Source organism: Macaca mulatta, chromosome 1, assembly GCF_049350105.2.
Source record: "Macaca mulatta isolate MMU2019108-1 chromosome 1, T2T-MMU8v2.0, whole genome shotgun sequence".
In the NCBI taxonomy this organism is placed as follows: Eukaryota; Metazoa; Chordata; class Mammalia; order Primates; family Cercopithecidae; genus Macaca; species Macaca mulatta.
The window spans coordinates 166,063,501-166,081,095 of NC_133406.1; the positions used below are offsets into that span (position 1 = coordinate 166,063,501).

General features: G+C 37.0%; 2 protein-coding genes across 4 annotated transcripts in view; one reads left to right on the top strand and one right to left on the bottom strand.

Moving 5' to 3' along the window:
• Positions 1-17,595, bottom strand: part of TNNI3K (TNNI3 interacting kinase) — a 304,917-nt gene that overhangs the window by 43,008 nt on the left and 244,314 nt on the right. For all 3 annotated transcript variants that reach the window (NM_001204800.3, XM_077985210.1, XR_013411799.1), the window contains 2 exon segments: positions 9,337-9,506; positions 12,433-12,492. In NM_001204800.3, coding sequence (NP_001191729.1) covers positions 9,337-9,506; positions 12,433-12,492 — 230 coding nt within the window.
• LRRC53 (leucine rich repeat containing 53) overlaps positions 1-17,595 on the top strand; it is a 42,791-nt gene that overhangs the window by 10,658 nt on the left and 14,538 nt on the right. The gene's annotated exons all lie outside the window — the stretch shown is intronic.

The window sequence follows — 17,595 nt, forward strand, 5'->3', positions numbered from 1 at the left end:
CAGATTAGGTAACAGAAAAAATAAAATTCACTTTACATAAAGATATGCAGAGGATAAATATCCTACATTGTTCCTGGCTCCAGGTAAAGTGAGAAAAAGAATATATACAAATATACACACACACACACACACACACACACACACACACATATATATATATATATAAACTCGCAGAAGTCTCATCTGCCAACCCACATACAAGCTAGTTTAAAGCAGAATTATTACTACATGGGTTTTATGAAAAACTCCAAGTTGGCCGGGTGTGGTGGCTCACTCCTGTATTCCCAGAACTTTTAGGAGGCCAAGGTGGACAGATCATGAGATCAGGAGTACACGACCAGCCTGACCAACATGGTGAAACCCCGTCTCTACTAAAAAAATACAAAAATTAGCTGGGCATGGTGGTGCGTGCCTGTAATCCCAGCTACTTGGGAAGCTGAGGTGGGAGAATCGCTTGAACCTGGGAGGTGGAGCTTGCAGTGAGCCGAGATTGTGCCATTGCACTCCAGCCTGGGCAACAGAGCAAGACTCCGTCCCCCCAACCCCCCCCCACAAAAAAAAAAATAAAAACTACAAGTTGAAGTTTTAGGGTGGTCTTGAGGTATTAATATCTCTAGGTAAAATATGTTTGAAGAAATAAAAAGTATGGAGAGGGTCTACAGCTTTTTAAAACTCTCCTGTAAAACTGTAAGTGGCATGCAATTTCTAGAACTGAAATATAAATAAGAAATACATTGAATTAGAAATGCAATGAACAAAATAAGCAACACATTAAACCCACTTCTGAGAGAATAAGTGAACTGGAAGACAGATCTGAAAAAGCAGGATAGAGAAAGTAAAGGGTGGGAAATATTTTTTAAAAAGAGATTGAGCAATGTGGAAAACAGTGAGAAACTTTAAAAAATATCCAACTAGAATTCCAGAAGGAGATACTAAAGAAGATGTAATAAAGCTATGTTAGAAGAGACTGGCTGAGGATTACCCAGAATTTATGAAAGATGTCAATTTTCAAATTCTGGAAACGTAATATATCACAAGTTAAATAAATAAACATAAATTTATATCTATACACAACATAGTTAATCTATAGGATACCAAAGATAAAGAGGACTTCTAAAAGCAGTTTTAAAAGGCAGGTTAAAAACAAAAGATATAACAACTAGATTCATAGATGAAATTTTAACAGCAGCAAAGAAAGTAAAACATGGAATAGCATTTTCCCCCTGAAGGTGCAGGGAAAAAAAGTAACTAAACAACGAAAATCCTATATCTACTAATATCTTAAAAAAGAGGGAAAATAAGTTTTTTTCATTTCTTTACTTCCAACAGAGTGAGGTTTAAAGAAGTTTTAAAGCTGCATTTATGGAAAAGAAAAACGATACTAGGAAAAAGATTTGAAATGTAACCATAACAAACAATGAAACATTAAACATGGGGTAAACCTAAATAAAACATAGTTGTATAAAACAATGAAATCACTATGGAATTATAAAATCTTGATGAAGATAAAATACCGGAAATTAAAATAAAGAGGTATTATCGAGGCCAGGAGAGAATAATCTTTAATTAAAATGGTCTAAGATCTTTCACTTGAGAATAAGACAAACATATTAAAAATATAATTTGTTGTTTTAAATAATGTATTAAAGTTTCTAGGGTGCTCACCAAAGAATAGAAATATAGCTCATATTCAAATAATCAAAGGAAATAAAAAAAGATAGGGTGAGAAAAAATACTAGACAGAATAAAATAATGTGGTAGCAATTAGTCCAAATGATTTCAGCAATCACAATGAATGTAACTATTTATCACACAAAAGTTATATAAGAACCCCATAGAGAAAATTATAAACTCTTACTAAAAGATATTAAAGGACATTTAAATAAATGCAAAAATGTGCTATGTTCATGGTAAGGGGGACTCAATATTATAAATATGTCAGACCTTTTCACATTGACCTATAGGCTTAAATATCTATAATCAAAATCGCATTCTTTTTTTGGTGGAAAATACAAGCTGATTATAAAAAGTTTAGTAGCCTCCTCCCCTCTTATCTACCAGAGATATATTCCAAGATCCCCAGTGGATGCCTGAAACTAGAGCTATTACTGAATCCAATATACAATACATTTTTTTCTTATACCTACATACCTATGATAAAATTTAACTTATAAATTGGGCACAGTGAGAGATTGACAATAATTAATAATAAAATAGAACAATTATAATAATATACTTTAATACAAGTTATGTGGGACATGGTGCAGTGGCTCATATTTATAATCTCAGCACTTTAGGAGGCTGAATCACTTAACCTTAGGAGTTCGAGACCAGCCTAGGCAACATAGTAAAACTCTGTCTCTACAAAAATAAAAATTAAAAATTAACTGGGCATGATGGTGCATGCCTGTAGTCCCAGCTACTCAGGAGGCTCAGGCAGGAAGATTGCTTGAGTCAAGGAAAAAATTCTAGGTAAAGTATTCATTCATAATAAATAATTAGACATGGTCCCATTTGCAGAAAAAGTACAGACCCTGAGTTCAAGGGAAATGCATGCTGGATGTCCCTTGTAACTCAGTGTGACACACCTGCACTGCTGGGATGTTTCTGTCCATTTGCTTGTTTGTTTATTCATTTCTCTAATGAAGATTTACATTAATAGAATATAAAATAAATGGGTCAATAATTGGTGTATTTATCAGAATATTATGTTTTGCTTTTATCTCATGCTAAACTGTCATATTAATGCTCTGCACGTGAAATCCACTGTTGAAAGAACAGTATCTTTTGTTATAGAACTTTTAAACATTAAAATATTTTTTTAAAAAAACATGCATGGAATGAATGTGGTAGTCACTTTTTCCCTCACACATCTTAGTCACCTACATTCTATCCTTTTAGTAATTAAAAAGAAATACATTGACATTTCGTGCCCTAATAGTGAGGGCAGGAGAGTGGAAAAGAGGTGGAATATCTAGTAGTTCATTATTTTTGGACGAGAATGTATTCGAACTTGACAGGAATGTAGGAGTCAAAAAAATCTGAATGCCAGAGTTTTACTCAAATTGCAGAAATACAAAGCCTGGTGTTTACAGCCTAACTAATAATTTTCCTAGTTTATTATAAATCAAATATTTAACATTCACCACATGCAGTTAAATAATAAATGAGATATAAATTATAACATGGCACAGAGTACTGTGGTCTTTAGTGAGGCATGAATGCAGATGGGGTAGCCCCCAGAAAATACTTCTTCATGACATTGTGATTACGCTGATTGAGATAATTACTGAAGACTGGTTAATATTTTGATAAGATAAGGGGGGTGTCAAGGTTAAGATACAGTGTTAAGATACAGTGATAGGTTGATGGTAGGTTAAACATGAGGTGTTTATGGGAACTAGTGGAACTTCTAGTTTGTCTGTAGTTTTCCTCTCCAAGAATGTTATTGATATTTTGTGTAAGATAATTTTTTGTTTTTTGAGATTGTCCAAAACATTGGAGAAACTTCAACATTCTGGTCACAGCTCACTAAATAGTAATGGCATCTCTTTAGTCCTTGGGAATACAAAAACAAACAAACAAACAAAAAAGAAGACTCTTGCAGTTCCAAAAAGCCTAGCATGTACCTGAGAAGAGAGAGCGACAGTATCACTCTCTGTTTAGAACCACTGGAACATATGATTGAAACGTGTATCACTGAGGATTTTGGACTCCTGAATCAACTGGACTCCCGAATTAACTTAATTTTAGAGGCAATGGAGAATTATTGAAGGTTTTAATGCAAATAATATAATTAGAATTGGAGTTTTACATAATAAAGATTATGATGGTAGTAGGTGGGTTAGAGCATGAGGAAGCTGGAACAGGAGAGAAGTTAAAGATGTTGCAAAAGCTAGGAAGCAGAGCGGTCAAGGCTGAATAATGAACTGGGGTTCACCTGTGTGTGGGGGGGAATGTGTGTGTGTGTAGATGTGTGCGTGTGCATGTGTGTGTGTGTGCGCGTGTGTGCATTTATGTGCTGTGAGTTGGAGCCATGGGATTGTAGAAATGACAAGAAGACCCACGGAAAGAAGAAGCAATGTGTGAGAGCATTTATGGTGGTCATGAGCAAGGTGTTGATTGTGGTGAGTTGACAAGAAGTTAGGGATGGAGAGAGGATTGAAAGATTGGAAGAAAAGGGAATATTTGAAAGTTTTAGTATAAAAAAGAGTGTAAGAGAGGCGGTAGATGAAAGAGGGGAGTATTTGACCTGGGGTGATGAGGAGGAGACATGGCCACTGCCATCTGGTAAATACCTGCTCCACTGCAGCAAATGGACACGGTCCCCTTGCTGCTCTCCCTTCTTTATTCCTCCTAGGAACATCAGTGTCATGGTGCTATCATCTTCCACAATTGTTGTAACCCAGAAAAACTATGAGTAAATTAAAATTGTATAAGTTATATTCAACTTTTATAAAATGAATTCCATTCTAAGTGCACTAGGCAAGCTTTCTATTTAAAGAAACCTTTGATGGACCCTTTTGTAGTGTGAAAAATTAATCCCAAATGTATCTGTTTTACAGTTCCAAACTCTGGATTCCTGGTTTTCTTCTCTCGGACAGCTAACTAGGTCAAATCATTCTATTTTCAGAGGCCAGCCCCACACAAACACTAATTGGTTTTCACATCTGAAAGGTTGTGTATCAGTTTGTCATTTCTAAATTTACATGATGTAATCCATGTACAAGTTGGGATTTCATACCCTGTGGGAGGAGCAACTGCCACATGCTTAGTTTTCCAAATATATCTAGAGGCACAAAATATTTTAAAAGAGGCAGAACTTCAAGAGCGCCTTTCTCAAGCTCAGATTTTATCAATTTACGGTTTTGGTAGGAATTAGGGAATTCCTATTATCTGTGGAGAACATCTCTGACACAATTTTTCACCTCTAAATGTATTTATAAAGAAAAATAATAATTAGAAATAAATACACACACAACCAAAGACCCCATCAAATCAAGCATTACAAAACTCAAACCTATCATCTGTGAACCTCATGACAAAAAATGGAAAAGTAGATGCATCATTTTTCAAGACATTGTTGAGGTGTCCCCGCATCCATACCTTAGTAGGAACTATAGCAAAAACCTTGTACAGATTTTTCAAAACCATAATGCTATACTAAAAAATTACATTTTAACTCTGTCACTTGAATTGATTAGGAAATCCAAAGATCAGGAATTAGTGGTATATTGCAAGGAATTTTGGCAGGAACGATGCATGTAATAAGTCATCAAAATGGTCCCCTTTGGTCACAGATGCTATTTTACCTTGGCTTTGTCTTTCCTCTTTCATTAGCTGCATCCCCTTCTTACAGAATGACTGGCAGGTTAGCATTGTATCATTCTCTTTCAGCATGTTTCTTATACTTGGATGTATATTGGAATCACCTGGGAAACTTTAAAGCATTTTGATGCCTGGGTGTCAACCCCATGGATTTTCGTTTAATTGGTCCTGGGCAATGGTACTTGTAAAAGCTTCCCAGATGATTCTAATGTGCAGTCAAAGTTGAGAACCGCTGTCTCACAAGCTGTTAAACTCATGGCCCTCCTGTACTTAGTCCATCAATTCTTATATCGTTGGGCTCTTTCACTTTAAGCACCTATTGATCGCTGGTCTCACTTCCTCTGCCTTCATATCCACAAGCTGAAAAGTCAGACTTGGGAGAAATAGCCGAAGTTATTCACAGACTGACTTCCAGGAGAAACTGGAAGTCTAGCAAATACAAGTATTGGCAAAATATTTCAAGCTTCTGGAACATGCCACCTCCTATTCCAGAGAAACTCAGAAAGCACAGGAGAGTCCTGAGTGAGAATTCCAGCTTCGCTTACTTATTCTCCATTAACTTGGGAAAGTTGCTTACCTTTTCTATGAGCCTCAGTTTCCTCATTTATACAAATTGGAATACCTACTTCCTAAGGCTGAATTAGATGACTATTTAAAACATTTAAAATAGTGCCCCGGATGTTCAATAGCGACAGCTATTTAAATGGAAAGAAAAGAGAAAATAGTTAAGGCTCGTTTACTGATTACACACCAAGTGAAAAATAGCTACCGTTTATTGATCCAATTTATCTAATTTTTTATTCTTTATCTGCCCAACAAACATTTCTTACTGACTTTATGTCAATCATACTGCTACATACTAAGGATACAGTAATGAATGGAACATATGTAATTTCTATGTTGACACATTTTAAAACTTAGCTAAACGCTTTGCCTATTCCTAGAGTTGATTTCAACTAGTGCAAAGATTGAGCTTACTTGGGGGAATGGTACTAACAAACTGACCTTGAATGCACCCTCACAGCAAATCCTTAGGGAATGCCACGTTGTTAAGAGAAACTTGCACCTAGCAGACAGACAAACCCTTATCAGAGTTCCATAACAGTCAGGAAGGGCCAGAAGACTATAAAACACTTTATAAGAATATCAAAGGGAGCACATCAAAAAAGCTGATGGGTTTTTTCACCCAGCATGTAGTTTTTTTTGTTGTTGTTTTTGTTTTTTTTAAATTAGTAGTGGTATACATCTCTAGATTCTTGAAGGCTAGAGAAGCTCTGTTCCCTCCACCCTTCATTTGCCTACCTGGGACTGCTGCTGTGCCTCCTATTCTGTGTAGCTCTCCATGTATTGTACATTCTGTGACTTACCTACATTTTTGGAACTATATTCTTTGCTTGGTTCTGCTGGCATCTTTAGATCAAGTACTGTCACTACTATGACAATAGTACCTCTCCTTATAACAACTCTAAGATCTGGTATTATTATCAGTATTTTCATGTGAGATTTAAATAACTTGACAAGGTCATTGAGCTAGCACATGGCAAAGCCAAGATTTAACCTCACATCTGTCTGATTCCACAGCTTATCCTCTTAACCTCTGTCTCAAGTGGACAAACCTCAGGTGATTGTGCTTTAGAAATATCAAAATCTGGCTGTTCATAGAAATAGTTTTAAAAGCCACAAGTAGAGAATAAGAACAGCAGATAGAACTGGAAGATGATGATGTGACCAAATCCAACGTAGTCTTGGCTTATGGGCGCTTTTGAAATTATGTGAGAAATTATATCCAATAAAAATGGTGTCCAGTTTATGTGGTTATCAATCAAACCTACTGATACTTAATTTCATGACAACCTATAGATTAAAGACTTCATGAATAAGAGTCCCATCTCTTCATAGCTGCAGCTGTAACTCTTTTGTCAGATCGGGAATATAATAACTACAGCTAAAAAAGCAACAATTGCAATTTGTAGATTGTATAGAAACCCTTGCTAACTCCAGATAATCTTTTCCCACTTAAGAACTTTTACTCTGATAATGGAGTGTATGAGTGTGTCTGTATATGTAGGTGTCGGTGTGAGTGTGCAAGTGTAACTGGGCCATGTGCAAATGCTTTGGTTCTCATGTGGATGGAGACAGATTTTAAACTAGTCTTTTCTGGTCTTCCATGGGTTGGAAAGTATGCGCTCTATAGGGTATCTATGAAGCTCACAGCGACTGCCTTCTTTGCTCCCCACCTAGAACGGGGGCCCCTGACAGCCATGTTTATATTAATGAAATATGATCCCATTCCCACTCCAGCTACCCATGCCTTTTGCCATATGGCTTTGCAGTTCTTCCCACTAAAAACCAAGTATATTTTTCTTCCTGCTGATGTTGAAGTCAGCTGTGAAACTTGCCAGTGGAATGTTGTCAGAGGATATAACTTGAGCAAAGGCTTTAAATATGCATGTAAACTTGGGCTTGTCTTCTTGAGTTACTAGCCTTTGTCTACGAGAAGAATATACCACAGGTAGTACATTTTTCTATGTAGGTGTCCAAGGAGGGTGAGAGACACAAGGAACAGACCTGAACACAACCTGTAGTTCAGAGTCAAGCTCATCCAAAATGAGCCCACAAACAAGTGAGCAAGAAATTAATGCTTATGATTGCACACCCCTGAATTCTGGGATGGGTTATTATACGGAATTATTATAGCATTATATGACAGATACTTTTCGCCTTGAAACTTAACATTTAAGCTGAGAGACAAAGAGACTATCTATTGGGCACTGGGCCATGTAAATGGCAGAACTAGCTATGAAAGAATGTTGATTTCTTTTTCTCTTTTTCTGACTTACCTTTTTGCTTAATCTTTTTGTTTTTGCTTCCTTTTTCATTGAGGTAAAGTTCACACAGCATAGAAATAACCATTTTAAAACTAGCAATTCAGTGGTATTTAGTACATTCACAGTTTTAAGACCATCACTTCTAATTCCAAAATCTTTTCATCAGCCCCAGATAAAACTGGATGACAATTAAGCAGTTACTCCCAATTTCTCCCTCCTACCTATCCCCTGGAAGCAGCCATCTGCTTTTTGTTTTTATACATTTGCCTATTGCTATGGACTGGGGTGTGACCCTCCTCAAATTCATATGTTGAAATCTTAACCTCCCATGTGACTGCATTGGAGAGAAGGCCTTTAAGGAGATAATAAAGGTTAAATGAAGTCATAAATGTAAAGCAAGCCCTGATCCAGTAGAGTTGGTGCCCTTATAAGAAGATGAAGAGACACTAGAGCTCTGCCTGCCGTGTAAGGACAGAGAAAAAAGATGGATTTCTAGAAAACAGGAAGAGAACCCCCACTGGAACCATGCTGAACCTGATCTTGGACTTCCAGCTTTCAGACTGTGGAAGTAAATTTCTGTTGTTTTATGTACCTAGTATATGGTATTTTGTTGTGACAACCTGTTTTATCAACGTGTTCATTGGTTGATGGACATTTGGGTTATTTCCACCTTTTGGTTTTTATAAATATTGCTCTATAAACATTTGAATACAAGTATTTTTTAAGTACCCATTTTCAATTTCAGGGTATATTCCTAGGAATGGAATTTCCTGGGAAATGGATCATAAGGTAATATGGGTCATATGGTAATTCTTAGAACACTGAACTTGTGTTGCTCAGATCCTCAAAGCTGTTTCCTGGTTTCTACACAGGAATTCTTGCTTGGATGCCATAAAATAGCCTCAGAATACTTTTAATAAATCCCTTTTGTTGCTCTAAAATAGACGTGTCTTACTTCAGCTAGGTTAATACTTGATACTTGAAACTAGAGGACCTAGGCTAACAGATAATAAAATTTCTAATTTTTAGTCAAAATGTAAGAGAAATGGGCTGAAAACTCCTCTTTCAAAGTTTTTCAGAGGGGTGATCAAACCCTGTGATAGTAATCAAATCAGTAGACTATCTTGATAAGATTCTGAGATAAGACTTTACTGTGAGATTTGCTTATATTACCACTCACCTTTGGGACAAAGCAGCATAGGACCTTGCATTTAGAGCATATTCCAATTCGAAACGACTTCTTAAAGCTGCCACATGACTCCGGCCAGGTCCTCCCCGGCTCACCAGGCAATCAGAAGAAGAAGAAGGTGAGAGAGAGCCACTGCTGTTACTTGATGCAGGAGACATCAGCTGAGTGGAGGAGGGGTAATTTTAATTGTTTAATACTTCCAACAGGTGTGAAGACATAACATAAAATACGGATTTAACTTTCTATTCCAAGGTTTCCCATATTTTAATTTCTATTCACTCAGCTTGCTTCTGGCTTTTCCTTTCAGGAAAAAAATCTAATGGCAACATCTGGCTAGCTTAATTTACTTTTTTGACTCAGTTCTGTGCTGAGAGCTGGCCTGTTAAATTTATGCTCATCTTTCTAAAAACAGTAGGCCCAAGTCAGATTCATAAAATATATTTAGAAGGTTATTATTCAATGATCAAAAGATTCTTCACATTTTTCACTATGGCAATAAGATTTATGGCAGAGTTCCTTTAAATCATAGCTAAAATTTTTCACTTTACATGAAATTATTCCCTTCACATAAAATGAATTTACACACTTTTCTAAGAATACATCAATTTTATAAGATGAAAAACGCTTGAATGTGTGGCAAGTATTTTCCCAGATTGAACAGACCACTCTCTTTGCCACATGATAGTTCTTCAGATGTTTAAAAACACCTGTTGGACTCGGCTGGGTGCGGTGGCTCATGCCTGTAATCCCAGCACTTTGGGAGGCTGAGGCGAGCGGATCACAAGGTCAAGAGATAGAGACCATCCTGGCCAACATGGTGAAACCCAGTTTCTAATAAAAATACAAAAATTAGCTGGGCGTGGTGGTGCACGCCTGTAGCCCCAGCTACTCAGGAGGCTGAGGCAGGAAAATTGCTTGAACCTGGGAGTTGGAGTTTGTGGTGATCTGAGATTGCGCCACTGCACTCCAGCCTGGTGACAGAGCGAGATTCCATCTAAGAAAAAAAAAAAAAGAAAGAAAGAAAGAAAGAAAGAAAGAAAGAAAGAAAGAAAGAAAGAAAGAAAGAAAGAAAGAAAGAAAGAAAGAAAGAAGAAAGGAAGGAAGGAAGAAAGAAAAAACAAACAAAAAAACCTGTTGGACTCATCCTAATTTCCTCTTTTCTGTGATAAGCGTCACTAGTTCCTTCAACTGGTTTTCATGTTACATGATTCTCAACTTATTCAGCACTCAAATCTCTCTCTCCTAAAATGTGTATCCCTGTTTAAATAGTTGAAATTATTCTTTTAAAAGGTTCAGGGTCACAACTGGGTACCACTTGGCCATTTCAGAACAAGAATAATCATATCTTTTATTTTACTACAAGGTAGTCACTTTGTATTCTAACTCCCAATGAGCTTATTCTCCTCTAGCATTCATGATGCTCCTAAGCCATGTCTCTACCATTTGATACTTTTATTATTTTTTCTTTAGCTCTGCTGCAGGACATTGTATTTATATGTATTCCTGTTAAAATTATTCTTGTTAGACATGTCCTGTTACTTCATCCTCCAAGATCTAGAGTCTTGCTTTCAAATATTTTCTGTCCTTCTTAACTTGATTATATCTGCACATGGGATGAGTAGCTCCCTCTTGGCCTTGATCTAAACCATTGACTGAAAAGTTGAAGAATAGAGAGGATAAATTCTTATGAAACTGCACAAGTCAAGCCTCTTTAGGCTGACTCTGGTCCATTAATTAGTGCAACTCAGTCCAGCAAACTGTCTTAGCATATAGCTCATTCATCTTCTCCCTTGGGGAGAGACTATAAATAAGAGGCTTGATCAATATATTACAATAAGACAAACTAGTTTAGTAGATCCTATCATGGTTCTTGTTTCTGGAATCCACCTCCAGATGTGTCTATCCCATTAGGCTCAAAGCAAACTTGCTCAAACTCTAAGTTTCAAAATGAGAGGATATTTTAAATTCAAGTCTTGAAGGTGTCTCTTAATATCCAAGGCTTCTGGCAGATGCTTTTGTCCACAGGGGCTGCTGAAACCCCACCAAATATGTGACTACTTCTCCCCACTTTGTGTAAGTCTCAGGACTGAAGAACAGAAGGGAAAGAGGACCTTAGGTCTAAACACTGAAGCTTCTTTCTACACAAAAGTTTTCTTTGGAAATTCCAGCAAAGAATCATGAGACAGAGACACTCACTGCAGGCTGTAACTGCGAATCCTTTTCCAATAGACTAGGTCCAATGACTCTTAGTTGAGTTTTGTTTTGTTTTTTGCTTTTTGTTTTTTGTTTTTTTAGAAAAAACCCTACTTTTCTTGATGGTTCCACTTTGAGACTTAGTGGTGCAATCTCAGGTTGATGCTATTTCTCTCTATTCTTGCCCCTTCCCTGCATATGCAGATGCATATGTCATCCTCTATGTGTGATGTATGTCTTCCTCCACCAGTAGCACTTATTTGCATTTGAGAATATATTATTTTTGAATTAGTGTGAATGTTTCAGCTCCCTCACCTATTTTGAAATGCATCTCTTGACCAGGTGTATAGAAAATTAAGGCAATTATAGAGAAAATTAAAGCAAACAGCTTTAATAAGGAAAGAAAATTCCATTAGCCTGATTACCAACATATATCACATTAAGCAACATATATGTGGTGTGAAAGCAATGCCCCTAATTAATGAACATATTTTATTGATAATTCTTCTTTTCGCATTGAATGTAAATGAACAATGTCTTACACATCTCTGTATGAAGAAACTTTTGCATAAAATTGATTAAATAATTACCTTCTAATGTATTTGTTATACTTTCCAATTTTCACTCATCAATTTTTTAAGCTGAGCATGACTGTGTCCATTTGCCTGCCCTATTATTTGTTGGAAGGGCTTCAATTCACTCTGATTTTGCCTTTATCCCTGTAGGCACAGCTAATTCTGCTCCACCCTAGGAATTTAATGAATAGGGTAAACATGGATGGAGTTATGGGTCCTCATACTAACTTTCCATAAGTACCATCTCACCTACATTCCCTGACAGCCTTGGATATTCAGGGCTTTTTTATGGACATATTTCAGAAGCTAAAGTTTTTACCTCAATGTTGCAGAGACACTCTTCTAACTTCGTGACAACTTCAGAAAACTCGGGTCTTCCCTGTAAATAGAAAAAAGAACTTTTTTTTTCCCTTAAGAATAAAAGGAAGGAGACTCTCTTTGGATTTTAAAGTTGGGTATTAGCATTTGTAAAGAATGAGATTAACAATAAAGTATATTTTTATTTAAAATACACTTTTATTGAAGTGTTAATTGAATGTTCATTTGCTGTTCATGGAGGGATGTTGAGTCTCCCTCTGATAAGAGTTTTAAGTCAGAATTTGCAACTACATTCAGATAATGAAATAGGGGAAAAGCTTTAATTAGCTTTGCATGTTTTTAAATGGCAGGTTTCCTCTTCAAAATGAAAGAATAATAGTGAATACCAAAAACTATTAACTATGTCAGTGCCTTGTAATATACTGCACACTATGTATAAAAAGAACTGCTAAAGTAGATTTATAATGAACTTCACTTTTGAAAAGATCATCTCAGATTCAAAACTAAGATGATGATAGAAACCTCAGGACTATGCCTTACTTTAGGGTTTAAGATTAGCTTTTTATCTTCAGACAGTGCCATTAAAGATATTGCCCATTATTAACCTCTGTGTCAGATGAGTTTGGTTAAAAAAAGTTTATTCCAAATATATTTCAAGCTTTGTTCCAGTTGCAAGAGATAAAAATGTTTATTGGAAAAATTTTTGGAATTTTAGAAAATGTTGACCTCTTTTGAGAAAATTATTTGTCTTCTTTCGTCAGATCCTAAAACCATACATCCTATCATTTCTCCCTTTATGAAACTTTCACTGCCAGGAGGGGGAGAGCCCAATTTAACATTCAGGAGTAGTAACCAACTAATTTAGATTCTTAGTAGAACAATTTCTCCCTTACTATCTAGCCTACCCCTGAGAACATTGCTTCCCTTATAAGCTGTTTCCTCTCACATACTCCTTGTATCTCTAGGTTGGTGGGGGCAGTGGGAGCAGTGGGAGCAGTGGGAGCAGTAGGGTGAACAAAATCCTGTGTCTTCCTTGCTGTCACTGCTACTTCCTAATGGTTTCTCTTCTAAACACCACCAGCTTGTCAGGCTACATGACCAGCTTGTCAGGCTATACCACCAGAGTCTAGCTACACCCCCTCATTCTTTGGGGATTTAAAAAACTGGCTGACTTCATATTCTCTATCACTACTCTTTGTACTTTTATTATCCATGCAAATGATCATTAAAATAGCCTGATCTCTGGGTTCCTTTGCCTACTCTTCTCCAATGAGCTTGTCCTCCAAACTCCTTTAGTCACTCAGCCCCTTAGTTATACCCTAGACCCTGTCATGACCAATGCCTGCACCCCTCCATGCTCTTTAACCTCTCAATCTTTATCAGACAACTCTCTGAGCTGTCTCCTTTCTTTCTAGCTCACTTTTTCTAGAAACCCGACTCCAACAATCTTGGATCACACTGGTAATTGGAAGCCATTTTACCACTTAAAACAAAACAAAACAAAACAAGAGCTTTATATTACGAGCATTTCCAAATATGTCCTAAAGTAGATACCCTTCTATCTACCTACCTACCCATCTGTCGATCTTTTTCCTTACTTGTTGTTTTGCTCATTTCATCATCTTTTCACTGTCACTCACTTTCCCTTTACCTATCTTACATTTCATCAACATTTATCATTAGATTCACTTCCAACTATCACTCCCTTGCACACATCCTCAACTCTCTGGCTTCATCTTGCATTTTGTACACTACTGAAAGAATCCTAACCTTTATTGAATCAATTCTGCCTGTCTCATTTCAAAATCTTGACCCTCTAACCTCCCATAGACTGTCAGTACTGCTCAGAGAGCCTATTACATATTTCTAGCCCATTAACTTTCTCATTCTCCAGATGACTATTTTGTACCTTCTCTCTCCTCAAACCTCTAGCTCCCACTACTACATTGACCTACTCGCCTATGACCTACATAATTTGCCCTCACTTTTTTTTCTATGGATGAACTTCGCCTAATTCTGAGGCCAACTCCTTCACTTGTGTGCTCCAGCAATAATTCTCTCATCTGGTTTTTTTTTTTTTTTTGCATCGTTCATGTTCCTTCTTTATTGTTTAATCTCCACCAGCATACAGACATACTATACATTCTCCTATCTTAAAAGCAAACAGCAAAATAAAACCCTTAACCTCTCTTCTTCAAGCTACTGTTTCATTGCTGTTTACCTTTACAGCAAAAATGTTCTAGAGTTATCTAAATTTGTGGTCCTAATTCCCCTTCTTCCATTTGCAATCCATCCTAATCAAGCTTTCTCCTACAACACTGCTGAAACTGCCCTTGCCAAGGTTACAAAGATCTCCTCGTTGCTAAATTCAATGGTTACATCTCAGTGGTCATCTCACTTGGCATAGCATTGAATACAAGCAACAATTCCTTTGTCCCTGAAACACGTTTTTCAATTGGCTTTGAGGACACCATTTTCTTATTTTTTTTCTGTGCTCATTGGCTTCTTCTTAGCCTCCCTTTTTGGTTTCATCTCTCTTTCTTATCTTTAAGCTTTTCATCACCCCAAGACTCAGTCTTTGAGTCTCTTTACTCTTTAGAATTAATTTGTTGAGGAGCTAATTCAGCCTCATGCCTTTTAAAAAACAACTCCCAGCTGGCCGGTTAGCTCAGTTGGTTAGAGCGTGGTGCTGATAAAAAACAACTCCCAGATTTCTATCTCTAGCCCAGTACTTTCTCCTGAACTCTAAACTCATACATGCAATTAATTATATCTATAGCTTTTCCCATTTCAGTAAATGGAAACTCCATCCTTCTACTTGCAGAGGCAACAACAACAAAAAAAAGTGATGATCTTTGACTACTCTCTTTATCATTCTTGCCTCTAATATACCAGCAAATTATATTGATCTTACCAGTCAGAATCTGAATGATCAAGTAACTTATATTAGATCAACCCTCCTACAGAAAACAACTAGAAACTCTGGACAAAATGTAAACGACAGCTACCTGAAGGCACTGGAAAGTTAATAAAAGCAAGTAGATCCTGGAGGAGAGTAAGTCACTTAGAAGAAAGGAACTAGTATGTTTCCCACCTCTCTCTCTCTCTCTCTCTCTCTCTCTCTCTCTCTCTCTCTCGCATTTAGCCTGAGGGTAAACCACTTCTGCATTTTAGGAAACAGTTAAAATTCTGATGGTTTGCTTGTTTGAAGGACCAGAGGACAGAATTCAGGGCAACTGGAGTGTATTATTTATTGTTTTGTAACAAATTACAATAAACCTAGTGATTTAAAACAATGTTCATTTATTATCTGTTTCCATCGGTAAGGAGTACAGTATAGATTAGCCGGGTTCTTTGCTCAGAGATTCACTAGGCTGAAATCAGGGAGTCAGCAGGAACTGTGATTCTCATCTGAGGCTCAAGGCCTCTTTTAAGCTCATCGGTTGTTGGCAGAACTCATTTCTTTGTGGTTGTATGACACATGTCTGTTTTCTTGCCATCTGTTGCCCAGAAATGACTCTCAAATTCTAGAGGATACCTACAGCTGCTTGCCACATAGGCAGTTCACAACATGGCTGTTTGCTTTTTTCCTGACTGGCAAGGGCACATGCTTGACTTCCTACTCTGTGACCAGCTGTAAAACGTATTCTGCTTTTGAAGGGCTCACCCAATTAGGTCAGACCCACTTGGGATAATCTTCCTTTGGTTATATGATGAAACATAATCATGGGAGTAATAGCTCATCATATTCACAGGTTCTGCCCACACTGAAGGGGAGGGTATTCTACATGGCATGTACACCAGGGGAAAGGAATCTTACAGGCCATCTTAGAATCCTGCTTATTACAAATAGGCAGTAGAAAATGAGAGGGGATCCTGGTAAAAGCCCTGGAATCTATGTGTAAATTATACCTAAATCTCTGGTTGGCCCCTGAACCACACATGCATGAGGCACACTAACCAGTCAGGTAGGGCTAAAATAAATGAACTGAGATTAGATCTGCTGCCCCATGCAGGGCATTGTTCTTACTGTTTTCTCAGACTGGAATTATCTAATGCTTATTCTCTGCCCATGGAAATTCACTGCACTCTGCAAAGCCCAGCTCACAAGCTACATCCTTCTTAAAGCATCCACATTATTCCACAACATAATTATTCACTTGCATCTAGATTTACTTCATTTCTCCTTGTGTTATAGATAAGTATTTACATGTCTATCACTAGCTAGAAAGTGCTTTGACGCAATGGTTTATTTACTCTTAGACACCTAGCACATTCCATCAGAGAGGTTAAATGAGCTCAAATTTGTTAAATTAAATTGCATCATTATGATTAAAAAAATCATCTGGAATATGCTTATCTCTCTCATCCTGGTCTACACCACATCATCTCTTGCTTATATTACTACAATTGTCTCCTATTTTTGCTACTTCTGTTCTTTGCTTATCTAATAGTATGTTCCCAACCCAGTAGTTAAAATGATCATTTAAAAATGTACATCGGACCAAGTAATGCCACTCACTATAGCCTCCAATTATTTCCCATGTTATCTGGGTTAAAATCCTACATCTTTGCATTCATCTCTAAGGTATACAACAACCTGCTCCTATGATTCTGTGCCCTATTCTTCCTCTTACACACTCCACTCTGGCCACACCAACTTCCTCATGCCCTCAGAACTTTGCATTGGGTTCTCTCCACCCTGACACACTAATGCCTTCACCTTCTCCAGCTTATTGTTCAAATGTTGTTTTATCAGAGAGATTTTCCTTGTTCGCCATATTTAGAGCCCTCAAGCCAATGTGATCTTCTCCTTTTCTTGTTTTATTTATTCTATAGCACTTATCACCACATGACTGAATACATATTTTATATTATTTGTTTATTATTTATGTCCTTTTATAGGAAGTACACTTCCCAAAGGCAGGGTCTTGTCAGCCCCTGCTCTATGCCCAGTACTCTGAGAGTGCCTAGCATGCAGAAGGTGATCTACAAATGCTTGTTGAATAAATAATAGAATTAATCACTTTATGTCTTTTTCAACATTTTATTTTGTTCTCAAACTATCTTATAGGTAGAGGGTTTTATTATAATTTGCTCCTTTTTTTTTTTTAATCAACCAGTGAAGGCATTATAAATGAATTGTCTTTTTTGAACATAAAAT